We start from the raw sequence: 14,611 nt of genomic DNA, 5'->3' as shown, positions 1-14,611 counted from the left end.
ATGGGCAGTTTCTTTATAGCCCTCCTGAGCAGTTCCCATGGTGTCAGTGGCCAACCCCAGTACCAGATGCCAGCGCTTAGAATATCAGCGAAAGTGGACAAGGAGGCCTAACAGGTTCACTGGCCACCACCCTATCCACCCAGGTCTCTGTGGTGGTATTTTCTTAAGTCCACATCCCTGCCCCACGGGCTGCTCATAGCTTCCCCCACCCTCTCGGGTTTCTTGCTGCCACAAGCGGCACCGTCCTGTTCTGTGTTAGTCAGGTGCGTGGCACTCTCTCTCCTTTACTCCCACCCTCAGGCAAGGGGTCCGGCGTGTGCCTGCATGACGTCACCTAGACCCATGCCATCCCTTCCTCTCAACCCACACAGAACAAGCCACTTACTACTCCCTGGAAGCCCTATGGTTTTCTGGACGGTGGCACTTACATCCTGTTGTGATTACTGTGTGTCTCTGCACAGTGACTATCTATGGAGTAGGAAAGGAGAGCCCAGCAGACCTGTGGGTGAGAGGGATTCAGAACTGAGTAGGCATGAATTCTGGGGGGCGGCAAGCTATCTTTCGAGTGGCCGTTCTTGAGGCTACAGAGGAAGTCTGGCTTGGAGTGGGAGGTGAGGGAGTAAGGTCTGGTGTAGGGCAGGAGGGAGAGTTTAGGGTTGGGGACATACTAGCGTGTGCAATCGTGGTGTATGCTGCACGGCACCTGCATGTGGGTGTTGGCGTGTTTGGGGGGCATCTACACGGGTGTGTAAGAGGGGGCGTGTCTGTCCGCATGCCGCCAGACCCTGTGCCTCGTTGACGTGCAAGGATGCCCCCCACACCACCCCCACCACGTGGCACAGAGGAGCTGCTGCGGGTTCACACTGCAGGACCACCCCGTGGAGGGGGTGGGTCTCAGGAAAAATGGCTTGTCTTTTGGTTCCTGGGAAGAAAGTGGGTGGTCACCTCTGAGTTGCCGCCTGCAGCCCGTCCCCCGAACGCTTCCTTCTCTCCGGGCAGCTCTCCTGGGGAGCTCTGTGTCGGAGAGCTGACTGACCCTGCGTGCTCTTTTCTCCTCTCTCTCCCTTCCCGCAGTCGGTTCTGAATGTGATCAGTGAGCTGCAGGAGCAGATGTGTAGGCTGCAGCTGGACATCCACAGGCAGATTCAAGAGCGCCTCTTACTCAGTAGGGGCTGCTCTGAGGAGGTGGCGGCCAGCGACGGCGCAGCCCAGCCCTCGCCCTGCGGCCCAGACTGTGCCTGTGGGGATGGGTCACCTGTAGGAACCACACTTAAGTATATCAGAGCATGCGTGTGGGAACATTTCACTGGTGGAGGGGCCGGGGTTTCTCCTAACCACAAGTGAGTGCAGTGGCTTAACGTGGCTCTGTTGTTAACTTCCAGACAGAACTTGGGACTCACACTCCCCTTAGGGTGTGAGCTGAGCTCTGCCACCCTCACAGAGCAGGGTCTGAGTGGGTGAGGCCAGCCCTAGGCCAGGTGGTGTCACTGGCCTTCCTCAGGGCCGGGAATGAGGTGTGGCAGGTGCCCTGAGGGACAGGGCATTCACACAAAAGTAAACCGCAAGATTCCCTTTCCCAGGTACCATTCAGACACCGATTCTCCTCCTGGGCTGGGCGATTAAATGAAGTTTTATCTCCTGTGACTTTTTTTTTTAAAAGAAAAAATAGCATCATGAAAGAATCCTTTCAATTTTATTTTTAAAGAAGTTAATCCCTAGTGAGAAATTAGGACATCAGTTTCCTTTTGCTATGAGAATTAGGTCATCATCTGAATTTCTAGGAAAAATTCCCCACCTAATCGCATTAGAGGGATTTCATGACCTCTGGGCCCTGTGAGGTGTATCTGACCAGTGTTCTGGACTTGACCCTTCATTCTGGTGGGACCAGGGTGTGTGTGACCTGACTGGACCTGGTGATGGCAGTTGCACAAAGATGAGTCTGTGCCTCCAAGATCCACTGTCGAAGAGGACTTGGAAGCCTTAAGGAAGGTCAAGGTCAGAGTAGCTATGAGCACTGCAGAGGGTCTGCCTCAGCCCTGTGAGAAGTTACCACAATCTGTACTCAACCAAAGAACACGCTGAAACTCTACCCAGACTCAGACATTAGGAGAGGAGCTTGGGGGCAGGGGGTTGAGGTGGGGAGATTTTGTCCTACATTAAATGACAAGGGGGGGAAAATGAGAGTCCAGAGATAAATGTGGATTTGAATAGGGAGGTGCTGGGTGTGCCCATGTTGAGTGGGTCAACCCAGAAAGATATCTAAAAGAGGCCAACATTTGCACCAGTGTTTATAGCCGATGATGGGCAACCCAGACAACCTAGTAAGAGGAGGATATGCCAAAGGTCCTCAAAGCCTGGCCGTCATCATGCTCTGAGTCCCCATGGTGGCAGCCTCTCAGGCAGAGCCGGAAACATTCTCAGAAAACCATCCTGGGTCTGCTGTAAGTCCCATCAGACCTTAAAATCTAATGCTGCAGGTCATGGGTGCAATGACCTTAGCTTGGAAGACATTTTTTAAAAGGAGCATCAAAAAATGGTTACCTTGGCTGTAAAAAAAAATCTTAGTGAATTACCCTACAAAGTTCAAGTGTAAGCAGTAGGCAGTGTAACTTTCTGGCAGACTGTCTCAGGATACAAAAAGCTCCAGGCCAGTTAAATGATGAATTGAATTTCCTATGTGTGCCAGAGCTGAGCAAAACAGACTTGGAGTTAGCCAAACCCCTCATGGAGTTCATACAGGAGAACTAGCCATGAACAATCAGACAAGTAAGTATCTTTTTGCAGATGATGTAGGAGAGATACAGGGTGCCACACCAGAGGACAGAAAGAGGACCTGAATATGGTGTAGAGTTGGGACTGCTTTGCTGCGGAGGCCTGAGGAAGGATCTGTGGGAATTCACCTGGCAGACCGCTCCAGACAAAAGGAAGTGATGTGTGTAAAGGCCCTAGTAGAAAGGGGAACTAAAAAATACCCAGTTAGGTTGGCGCATCACTGGGGAGAGAGAGTAATCCAAGAGGCAGGCCAGGCAGTGCTAGTGGGGACGTATACATTTTGAGACACAGGGGAGCACCAGGATCAAATTTGTCCTTTAATTGTATTTCCCTGGATGCCGTGAAGGACAGTGGCTTCAAGAAGGGCAAGACGACAGGAGCAACCCCTGGAGAGAGTGCCCAGGCTGTTGTTATGAACCGCTAGAGCAGAGTAGTGGTGGTTGAGTTGGAAGGAAAGGAGAGATCCATTCCTTTGGAGGTAGAATTAACAGGGCTTGGGGATGGATTGCATCATCGGGGAGAGAGATGCTAAGGATGGAGCCCAGGTTTCTGGCACAGGGAGGTAGGTGGAGGGAGCTGCCATTGAGTGAGATTGGAATGTCTAAAAGGGGGAATGAAGTGTTCCACGTGGGTCATGACAGTTGTGAGATCCCTGCCTGGAGGGGTGAGGTTGGGAGTCTGCGGGAATCTGGAGTTCAAAAACTCTGGAAGTGATCACTTTCACACAAATGTTTCTGCAAGGAGTCAGTTGGCAGGACCAATTGTCCATTAAAGGAAACTTGGTTTGGGACAAGGGTGCTCAGTGGTGTCGTCTTTGCTTAAGTAGTAGTTCAGAGAGCAAGGGCCCCGTAGTCAGAAGAAACAAACCTGACTTCCAGCTCACCGGGGGCAAGTTGTTCAGCCATCCTTTCCTCATTCACAAGCCTTCAGTGGCTCCCTACTGCCAAAGAATGGCCTCAGGGCTCCTTGTATTTCATCCAAAGCCTTTCTGGGAGGGCGCCACCTTACTTTCTGGCCTCATCTCCCATCATTGCCACCTGTCCTCTGCCCTAGCCCAACAGATGGTCTCCCTTTCTGCCTCCCGTGTCTGCCCTCTGCCAGGATGCCTTCTTCCCTCCTTTCTTCAAGTTGGCACCCCCGCCCCCCGCCCCCCCCCCGGCCCAGAACACTCACACCAGCTCTGCAGTTGACATTTGGCATTTGTTATCTTCGTGTTTTCTGTCCTGCTGGCTGTCCTTCCTCTCTGGAGCCTTCTAGGATCACACACCCCTCTCAGGGTTCCTTGCACCCCCTGTCCCCGCCCCCCAGCACAGAGAGGTGCTCCCACCTAGCCTGCTTCCTGCTACTTTGTCTGTAAGGAGCTGCTTCATTTTTGCATCTCTGTTCCTCTTGCTCCCAAGTCCTATTTGTCCTGCATCCCACAGTTCTGTGCATGATTTGGGCACACCCCACAGAGGAGGTGGATGTCAGAAAGGGGCAGGCAGAACAGGTTCTAAAACCAAGTTCTTTTTTCTTTTCCTATGCCTGGAACCCCCTGGCTTCTGTTTTCTGATGGTCCCAACAGTTTTTCCTGAAACAGGACCATGTTTAAAGATTTGAGCTGCAGTGTTGAACGCGACGCTGGAGCCCCTGCCCCTGGCCTCTCCTGCATGCGCCTAACCAGGGTTGTAGATCCAGGGAACATTGTGCTCTGTGACCATCAGAACTTTGTTGTTCTTTCTTATCCCTCTAGGAGTTACTGCAAGAGCTCAGGCACCTCAAAATCAAGGTGGAAGAGCTGGAGAATGAACGGAATCAGTATGAGTGGAAGCTGAAGGCCACTAAGGTAAAAGGCAGTTCTTACACTTACGGAGAGGTGCTGAAGCCCGATGGGGAGGGTCTGTGTTCAGCCTCGGCGTTTGAGCTGGAAAAGTGCAGATGGACCCTACTGTGCAGCAGTGCACAGATGGTTTAAGTAGGTAGCTTTGATCGGGAAGGCTTTTCTCCTAGGGAAAGCCCCCTGGGATCATGTGCTGCTCGAATAACTGAGTCTCTGTCTTGCTGTGTCCTGTAGCACATCTAGGCTGACATGGGACCAGGAAGGGGCTGTGAGAAGTCTTACGGCAGATGAACACCAATGTTATAACTGGCTGCACCACTTTTAATTTAATGGTCCCTTTTATTTATTATTTTAATTTTTTTAATGTTTATTTTTGAGAGAGAGAGAGACAGAACACAAGTGGCAAAGAGAGCGGGAGACACAGAATCTGAAGCAGGCTCCAGGCTCTGAGCTGTCAGCACAGAGCCCAACGCAGGGCTTGAACCCATAAACTGTGAGATCATGACCTGAGCTGAAGTCCAGTGCTTAACCAAATGAGCCACCCAGGTGCCCCTGGTGGTCCCTTTTAATAATCAGTTGGTTTAAATGGGCATGCTTTATTTTTAACATTGAATGCATTCCATATATGGATACCTTGACTATTGTTTTAACTAAATCGTATTTCTATTGAACTGGGGAGCTAGGCAGCCTGGGCTGGGGAAGGAATAGCCCTGGAGGGGCTTTCCTGGTGAGGGTGCCTGGGCCAGGTAGCTCCCTGAACGCACACCTGCTATTTCACTAAGGTCCCTGTAGTGCCACCCAGACGTGTTACCAGATTTTCATTTTTATTTTTTTACTAGAATTTTAAAAAGTACTTAAGAGTTTTCTTAACTTCTAGTTTATACTTTTCTTTTTTTCTGTAAGTTAACTTTTAATGATTATAAAAACAATACTCATTATAGAGAATTTTTAAACCATAATAAAATGGACAAAAGTCACTCTTACATCCCCCAGGAGCTACGACTATTAATATTTCCTTCTAGGAATTTCTCTTTTGGGGGAAGTCGTGCTCGCTCTTTCTCCCAATTTCTTGCATCCATCATTTCTATGCAATTTATGTCATGCTTTTAAAACCCAGAACATGATCTTGATGTTTATGTAACCCCTTGTATAAAGTGATTTTCTTAACCGTTTTACCGACAAGGAAGCCGAGGCACAGAGCAGTTCAGTAACTTTCCCGAGATCTTACCAAGTCAGCACCAACCGTAGGCAATCCCAGCCCCTTTACCTCCAGCCCTGTTTTTATCTAAGTGTGTGTCCTGTGCCCTACTCATTCCAGCCACAGAACCTTCTCAGAACCTTCTGTCACAGCGCTCCACGCAAGCGAGTCCTGCCCTGGGGAAGCCTCTGAAGTTGTACACACCACGTATTATAAAACCAAACACCTCTTTTTAGGTCACCTGAGCTCTTGGCCTTGGCATAGAGACCTTTGAGATACTGCAGGTTACTTAGTAACTACTCGTGTGGGGCACTGCTGCGTGCCAGAACACCTCAAGCCCTTTGCCCACATTTTCTCATCTGTTTCATAAAATAACCTAGTGAGGTCTGTTGATTTATTATCACAGCCATTTCAGTGGCTAGAAAACCGAGGCCCAGGGTGGCCAAGGTGAGGTCCAGACCTTGATCTGTGTCATTCCAAAAACCATGCTCTTTTTCTTATAAAATCCTGATTCCCTGCAAGCAAAAGCTTATACTGTTCTTGAAAGTTCTTTAGTTTTCTAAAGAAAATTCTGAATGAATCAGCCCCTGAAGGCAGTTCATCTTCCAGGGAAGCAGCCATCAGGGGTGTTCCCTGGGGTTAACGAGGCCGAGTACTTGCAGGGAGCTAGGAGCACCCCTCTGCCTGGCACCAGTCCACACAGCGTTGCCTCAGACCTCTCGCCATGCAGCGCCAGCCTCTGGTCAGGGAGAAGGCTTGTGGCCTGTTGTAGACTTCCCAGCTATGGGGACAGGTACTATGCTAAGTACAACACAGCACCTGTCATTTCTGGCCTATTCTCAGGAAACTGACACATGGCCCAGCCACTTAGTTTTGGTTTTTTTTTTTAATTTTTTAAAATCAGTTTTATGTTTTATTTTTGAGAGAGCGAAAGAGATAGAGTGTGAGCGGAAGAGGGGCAGAGAGGGAGGCAGAATCTGAAGCAGGCTCCAGGCTCTGAGCTGTTGGCACAGAGCTCCACATAGGGCCTGAACTCATGAACCTGTGAGAGTATGACCTGAGCTAGAGTTGGCACTCAACAGACTGAGGCACCCAGGGGCCCCTAGCTCTAGGGTTTTAAACAGATGATCTCTCCCAGAGGCAGGCCTCAGAGAGAAGGACCCTCATTATGCTGGGCTCTGCCTAATCCCTATCACTGAGATCCACTCTGGGTCCTGGAGACAAGCATCAGACATGCAGATTCCTAACAGAAACCAGCTCTCACTCAGGCTGCAAAGAAAGGGAAAAGTGGTTGTGGAAGGTCCAAGAAAAATTTAGGAGAAGATCTTCTAAGAGTAGCCTGGTCCTTGTAGAAATGAGAGGCATTTGGACTGAAAGGCTCAAAGCTAAGCTTTTCACAAGTCACTAAGGCTGTATATTGTAGGCCCGCAGGCACCAAGGCTCTGAGTGAGCTAGGGGACAGCGCTGTGTGGCCGTAGGTGTCAGCCAGCAGCTCGACACTGCGGGGCTTGCTCTCCGGCCTCTATGGGTGGACACCGCAGAGCAGAGGGGCAGGGCTCTGTAGGGCCCTTTGGAGGAAGGAGAGCCTACCCCTTGCTGCCTCTTTTGTCACAGCCCTCTCTCTTCCCACTGGGGGATGTTAGGGAAGGTTCATTCAGAAACCCTGAGGTGTGTGCTCAGGGAGCCCTCGGCCCATGATAGTGGCCTTCATCTGTGCTGTTGACTCAGGAGCTGGCTTCTGAGCAGTGCATCCTAGTCACTGAGTGGCCCAGTGACTTGGACATCAAATCCTGCACTCTTTCTGGTGTCTCCCCAGTAGCAACATGAGGCGATATTGCTTCCTCCCATGGGTTCCTGGAGGATCGAGTGAAGTTTGATGTAAGGAATCAGTGAGCATGGGGGCTGAGGCAGGGTGGGAGCTCAGTCAGTGTTCCTGACTGAATGTAAGGCCTGTTGGCAGAGGAGCCACCAATGGGTTCATGCTCATTTGGTTACTTGAATTGTTCGAAGGTTAACTCCGACGTCTGTGGGAAAGAGTGATGGCCAGACTACAGGCCAGTTCAAGAGTACAGAATACAGGTTTTGCTGTATGTTGGCTGCCTCCCGAGTTAGTCCTCACCCGCTTCCTTCGTCTGGTTTGATGCTCAGAGAGTCTGCCGTTAGGATAGGAGTTAAGACGAGAGGGGCAAGAGTAGCAGCATTTATTGAGCCCTTACTATGTAACAAGCATTAGGCTAAGTTGTCCATGACCATTATCTTATTTAATATTCCCCGCAGCCCTTTGAGGTAAATGCTATTTTCCCCATTTTAGAGGTGAAGCAAGACTCAGAAGTTAACTTGGAAAGTTAACTTGCCTAAGGTCATCCAACTAGGAAATGAGGGAATCCAAGTTTGTTTGGCTCCAAAGCCAGTGTACCCCTTGGGATGGGACCTCCATGGTTCTGATCTTCTCAAGTGCATGGGAAGGCGTGGACAGTCACACCTACTGTTACATGTGAGATTTAACCTGCTGTGCTTAGTAGAGATGTGCAGACCACCCAGCACAACTGCCCATGCATGCCTCTGTATGAATGTATCACATTTGTGGCTGTACTTACATACTTTATTTGCAAAAGTGTATCGGCTCAGCACATCTGAATGCTTGTATATAGGTACATGTGGGTGAGTGTGCCCATGTGCCCGGAGGCTGGGCAGAGGCCATGGCTGTGCATGAAGGCTGGGAGAGTACATGGGGGAGGCACTCTTGGCTCACTCTCTGTCTACCAGTAGTGATTTGATTTCCATTGTATTTTCTGTATGGGCGTGGATAAATGAAAGATGCGTGCACTTGTTACAATGATGTACATATGTGCTGTTGCGTGAATATCTTGGGAGAAGGAAGAGTACGTCCTGAAAGAGAATGTGCATCAGCAGCTCTCCCATTGAGCACAGTCCCGGCGCCTTGGGCCTCAGCGGTGACTGGGGCTCAGAGGGCAGGGGAGGGAAAGAGCCTGGTCAGGTAGGAGGACACAGGTGAACAGCGGGAGCTGAGGGCAGGGCCTGGTTGGCCAGGGAGAAAGAGTTCAGTCAGCAGAGTCCACGTTGTGGGGATGGCGGTAAGCACCTCCAATGGCTCCCCTCTGGCACCTCTCCTCCGGCCCCCCAGCATGTTCTGGGACCCACTGGTCCCAGCCTGTGAGTGACTTGAGGCACTTTGTCGTGGTCTGGTAGTCTCTCTGTCTGAGCTGGTGGGGGACCCTCTGTTGCTCTTTCAGGCCGAGGTAGCCCAGCTGCAAGAGCAGGTGGCCCTGAAGGATGCAGAAATTGAGCGCCTGCACAGCCAGCTCTCCCGGACGGCAGCCCTGCACAGCGACCACGCAGAGAAAGGTAACTGGCTTGTCTGGCAGAGAGTGTGGTTGCCCCCGGGCCCTCTCTTGTAAGTGGGCCTGTGTGTCTATGGATGAGTCAGTGTATGCCTGTGTGAGTAGGCTTGCTGATGTGCACATATGTCCTGTGTGTGCAAACATGTCCAAGTGAGCAGATGCACGTGTGAGTGTGTGAACGGGCCTAGAAAGCGCAGCTCTACTCTGGAACCATTGCCGTGAACCCCTCCCTGTCCAGAAGACTCCACCCGGAAGGCTTCTCTCACATGTAGTCTGATTGTTCAGCTCTGTGCAGCCACCTCTAGAGCTTTTCCTTGCACGTGACTAGAAGGACTGTCTGTGTCATTCTCACAGGGGAGACTTTACAATCGTTCACGCCTTGAATGGATACCTGCCTGATACCCCTACAAGGCCCTGAGGATACAGAAACAAATCCATTACCTCTCCTCCTTAGATCTCAAATGTTACCTCTCAGAAAAGCCTTTTCTGGCCACCCTACCTCAACCAGAGGCCCCCAGTCCTATTTTTCTCTAGCTCAGCATTCTTTTTGTTTCCCTCATAGCCCTTAAAACTCAACAGGGTTGCATTTAGGGAGGTCTCTGTGTACATTGTCCTCACTATAGGGTGAGGACTGTGTCTGCCCTTTTTAAGACCATATCCCCAGGGCTTCACACAGCATTCAGCCAAGGTAGGCTCCTAAGAAATACTGACTAAGTGAAAGGATGGTGAATGTTTCCTCATCAGTTCAAGTCTGATGATTAAAAAGAGGATGAGCCCTCACGTACTCTTATTAACACATATTTAATATTTACAGTGATTCACCTTGTATTCAAAATGATCACATATCTTCCAGCTTCTCCTCTTAACCACCTGCGGAGTGATCCTGGAGGATCCTGTAGCCTTGTGGATTGCCCCACTACCGGGTCCCCCCTCAGCCTCAGCACTCCTTAGCTTGGGTCCCTGGCTGGGGTGGGAAGCTGTGCGGTCATAAAACAATGGCTTAGGCTGGAGAATGAAATTAATGACCAATATGTTTGTGCCTCCCCTAATCTTTCTTGGTGTCTTCCTAAGCCTTTGAATGTGTCACCACCCTGCCAAGGCTCAAGGTGGAGGCTGGGGCCCCCTAAAATAACCTAGACTCTCTGTGATGCTTAATCTGGACAGAGTGTTTTCTGTGCCTTGACCCTAGGCCAGGTAGCCTTTCTCCCTCCACGCTATGCTTCTAGAGTCCAGACCTTCCAATCCATCATCTGGTAACCCTTGGAGCCAGTCCTTTGGTCATTTGCTGCTCAAGTTGTGTCCTACCCCAAAGCACTGAGGTTTTCCAGTCTTCATATGAAACTTACCACCCTCCTCCCACAGACAGGGCTGCAGAGTTAGTCAGCTGCTAAGAGCCTAAGATAGTGAGCAAGCACTCTGTGTTGTCCTCTGAAAATGAATCCTAGTGACTGTTTACACAAGTCTGCTCTTCCTTGTTGTAAATGGGATGCCTGTACTTTGGTTCCCTTGTCTCCTGGGCTTTACTCATATACATACCCTCTCTTCCTTTTTGCAGAAATCAGTTTAGGAATGGGAATAGGTCCTTGTTTTGAAAATGCAACTATGTGCCACTCCCTAGACCTAAATATTTAGCACACTGACCTCCAACTCTGTTAGGCATTGGCCATTGACTTCGCCCTCCAGACCAGTTTGGGAAGAAATCAGAGTCCCTGTTAGGTCCAGAGTGAGAGCAGGCTGTCCTGCTCCACCACAGAGTGACACAAGTGCCTTGGCCCATAGAGAGATTCTGTAGGTTTCTGAAATAGGATAGTTTTCCTTAACTGTAGCATTTGTTTTAATATATTTATAGATGCATCTAAATATTTAGTCAGTTCTGACTATAGCATTTTAAATGAAGCCGAGTACCCAGCTCTTTTACATAAGCATTCTTTTCTTGTCTTCATTCAGCTGTAGACTTTCTTCTTTCTTATTTTAAATTCTCCTTTGCTACAATCCATGAGACTGTATGATTTTCTCCAAAACTAGTTAGTAACGCAGGTACATGCCCACTCAAGTAATAAAGTCTGTATTCTTCTGAGATGTTGGTTTTGAAAGGTTTTTGGCTCCTTCTGTGTCAACTTTGAGTAAATTGAATTTTTATTTTCTCCACTAATTTCTACAAAGAGAAAATGAAATACTAGCTTTGCTCATTCATTTAGTAGTCCGACAAATGCTTAATGAGAATGACTAAACCAAACACCATCATGGGCTCTGCAACTTATTCACAAGGAAAGTCTTAGCATCTTAGCATGTGGGGATGGCTATCTGTATTTAAATAATTTTTCCTATACCTAAATTCTCATAGACCAAGAAATTCAACGTCTGAAAATGGGAATGGAAACTTTGCTTGTTGCCAATGAAGATAAGGTAAGATGGCCCATCCAGGCAGCCCTGTTCTTCCTCTGTGACGGGCTGTTTCATCCCTGCTGGTCTCTGGTATTCTGGGAAGGGCCATGCCCATCAGGCCAGTGACCCAGGGAGAGGTCAGGAGAATGGCTTCTGCCTTTTGGAAACTGAGCCTCAGCCGTTTGTTTTTGGCTTTGATGCCTGATGTGGAGGGGGAGGGGGCGGAAATGCCACTGTAGTTACTGCCAAATGCCACAACTGTTGCTTAGACTCGTGGCAAAACTTGAGAGCAGTCCAGCAATCTCCTACGTGCATGAGCTAGTGATAAACCCATCATGGAGACGCTAGGCAGCATGTGATGTTACCCCACCTGCCTTCCATTCTTCACATCTGATCACCTACATAATCCTAGCGTATCCACCTCTGTAATTATAGAGCATAAGCACTTACCTGGGATGGCCATCACCTCTGAGGATCACAACCCTGCATTTTACAGATAAGGAAACTGACATTCAATGTACTTGAGTAGTTTTGTCCAAAGTCCGTTAATAGTAGGAGCAGAGCCAGTGTTCACACCCAAGTCGGTCTAACACCCAAATCTGTGTGGCCTCCCAACTCCCCAGGCCTTTGCTGAAAGAACTGATGTCCTCTGGGAATTTCACCTGTTGGGCAAGGAATCTCAGGCTCCTAAGGAACAGATTGAGGGTATTGGGTATAAATAGGACAGCTTTATTTTAATCTTTCTTTGCATGTAGGCCCAGAGGACAACATGTGAACCAAACGCTACCTCAAGAGGGTAGAAAGATAGTGAGTTTCCTACTTCTGGAAATGTTTAAGCCCCTTGATGACTGTGTCAAGAAGGAACTGTTTTATGGGTAGAGATTGGACTCCTAGCCTTTGGGTAGAGGCAAGAATGTTTGCAGCTACCTAGGGGCCAGACCACTGGGAACCCAGGCTCCATGGGAAGGAGGCTGAACACTGAGCTTCCCATCCAAGTGCTCCTTAGTTTCCACATAGCATCTCTTCCCATTGTGACCAGAATGTAGTCTGGGTCCCCAAATGGAAATCCTCCGAGGGGCCAGCAGTGGTGTTTACATGTAGTCTGCTCTCACATCATGGCAGGACCGTCGGATAGAGGAGCTCACGGGGCTGTTAAACCAGTATCGGAGGATGAAAGAGATCGTGATGGCAACTCAAGGTGAGGGCAAAGAGGATTCTACTGTTTTCTCCCAGAACTATTCCATCTACTGTGTTAAATCCAGGGGCATTTCGCTAGAAGGTTCTTAATCTTTATTTGGAGAAGATCCTCTGCTGGATAATGGAGCTGGTTAGACTGTCCTGGATGGTGGGAAATTGGCAGCTATTGATTTCTAGAAACTACGTCTAATGATAGGTCAGAGCTCCCATGGACTGAGCAGATTATCAAAATAGAGCCTTCAATGTGAGCCCTTGGGGAGCTGCATCCTTGGGGATCTCCTGTGTGTCCTTTCCAGGATACCTCTTAGAGGCAGTGAGTGCAGTCAAACCTGGACCAAAAACCAGTTTGGTACCCTCATTGGGGATTAGAGCATGTCCACCTCCTGAGGAACCTAACAGCTCCCCTAGAAGATTTCCAGGGCACACTGGGAGCCTTTTTTGGGTCCCTGGGTACCTAGGCTCCCGTAGGAAGTCACAGGGCAGGGAGGGCACTTTGTGTTTCCTACCTGCTGCGCAGGCTGAATGCCACATGCAGGCAGCATTAGTGTCCGTGTGAGCGCAGTGGGGCCTGTGCCATTGACCTGGGCTCCTGTCATAGATCCCTGGAAAGCAGCTGCTTCGCAGGAGAGGCCCACTTCAAGGGTATTCAGGGACCTCATTCTGGCTGAGCTCCTGCTGGTCCTGTGCATGCATCACAACCGTTTTCCCTCCTCCTCTAGTATTTGGGGCCGAGTCAGAGCATTGCGTGTGGCCAAGGAATGAGAAGGTTAGGAGGAATACTAAAGGTTGCCTTCTCTCTGTTCCTTCCATGAGCTTTGACCTTGAGATGACCCTCAGGACAGCCCTTCTGCAGGTTCCCCGAAGAATCTTATGAATTAGACCCATAATGTCCCTTTATATATTTCTTAGTCTTTCTTAATGAAGGAGAAACACTGTTAGAAATGTGTGGTGTAATCACAGATTTCAGACAAATCGTGCAGGAATGATCCCTCCTTCTGCATTAATGCTTCCAGGGCCTGCAGACAGAACTCTCTCAATCAATGAAGAAGACCTCGAGGGAAGTTTCAGAAAGTGGAACAGTGCCAACAGAGGCCCGGAAGAATTATTTAAACCAGAGGTGCTGTGTTTCCATCTGTGATGTGGGGTATCGGCAGGCCCTAGGAGCTTGCACTGAGCTTGGGGGAGGATCAGATCTGGTACCTGTGAGGTAGAAATCTTGACAGGTGAGAAATTAAATGGAGGGAGTGGCTCCTGAGGCCTGGGGGAGAGCATCGAGGGTAGAGAGGGGCCCAGGCCTATGTTCTAAAAGCTCCCCCACCCCAGCAGGTTTCCAGGGCACGTTGGGAGCCCCCTTTGAGTGTCTGGGTACCTGGGCTCCCAGAGGAAGTCACAGGGCAGGGAGGGCGCGCGCTTAGTGTTTCCTACTTGCTGTGCAGGCTGAATGCCAAGTGCAGGCAGCATTAGTGTTTGTATGAACACTAAGGGGTGGCGTAGTGGAAACTGGACTTCTCAAGGGTAGAAATCTTTTTAATCCAGTTCCTTGTTTCTTTTTGTCTTTCCTCTCTGGGATGTCAGCAGGGACCAAAGTGGTTTTGTTTTATTTCTCCCTGTTTCTCCAGTGTCTGTAATCATGCCTGATGCCCAGTAGAATGCAAATTTTTGTTGAGTGAATGAATGTGTCTTGCTTGTTGAGGGGAATAAGCACACCCATCGCTGTGATACCTTCCTGTTTCACAGGCCTCCCCTCCAGCCCCTGTAACCAGCACTCAGATTTCCTTTCTCTTTTGCTTATTGAAAGTCTGGTCCTCTTATGCGAACCTCTCTGCATTTAGACTGGACACAAATAAGCAAAAAACTCATCCAGATCTCAAGTGGAGA

The 14,611-nt window shown here is 49.4% G+C and overlaps 1 protein-coding gene across 1 annotated transcript in view; it reads left to right on the top strand.

Annotated features, from left to right (window-relative positions):
* Window positions 1–14,611, top strand: part of PPFIBP2 (PPFIA binding protein 2) — a 143,776-nt gene that overhangs the window by 100,418 nt on the left and 28,747 nt on the right. Inside the window, exons 7-11 of the mRNA XM_029956607.1 lie at window positions 4,505–4,597; window positions 9,044–9,155; window positions 11,496–11,557; window positions 12,659–12,734; window positions 13,747–13,850. Of these exons, the coding sequence (XP_029812467.1) occupies window positions 4,505–4,597; window positions 9,044–9,155; window positions 11,496–11,557; window positions 12,659–12,734; window positions 13,747–13,850 (447 nt within the window). The remainder of the gene's footprint in view (window positions 1–4,504; window positions 4,598–9,043; window positions 9,156–11,495; window positions 11,558–12,658; window positions 12,735–13,746; window positions 13,851–14,611) is intronic.

This window comes from Suricata suricatta, chromosome 11, assembly GCF_006229205.1.
Source record: "Suricata suricatta isolate VVHF042 chromosome 11, meerkat_22Aug2017_6uvM2_HiC, whole genome shotgun sequence".
Lineage (NCBI taxonomy): Eukaryota > Metazoa > Chordata > Mammalia > Carnivora > Herpestidae > Suricata > Suricata suricatta.
The sequence above is the reverse complement of the archived record's forward strand: the minus strand, read 5'-3'. Positions and strand labels throughout refer to the sequence as shown.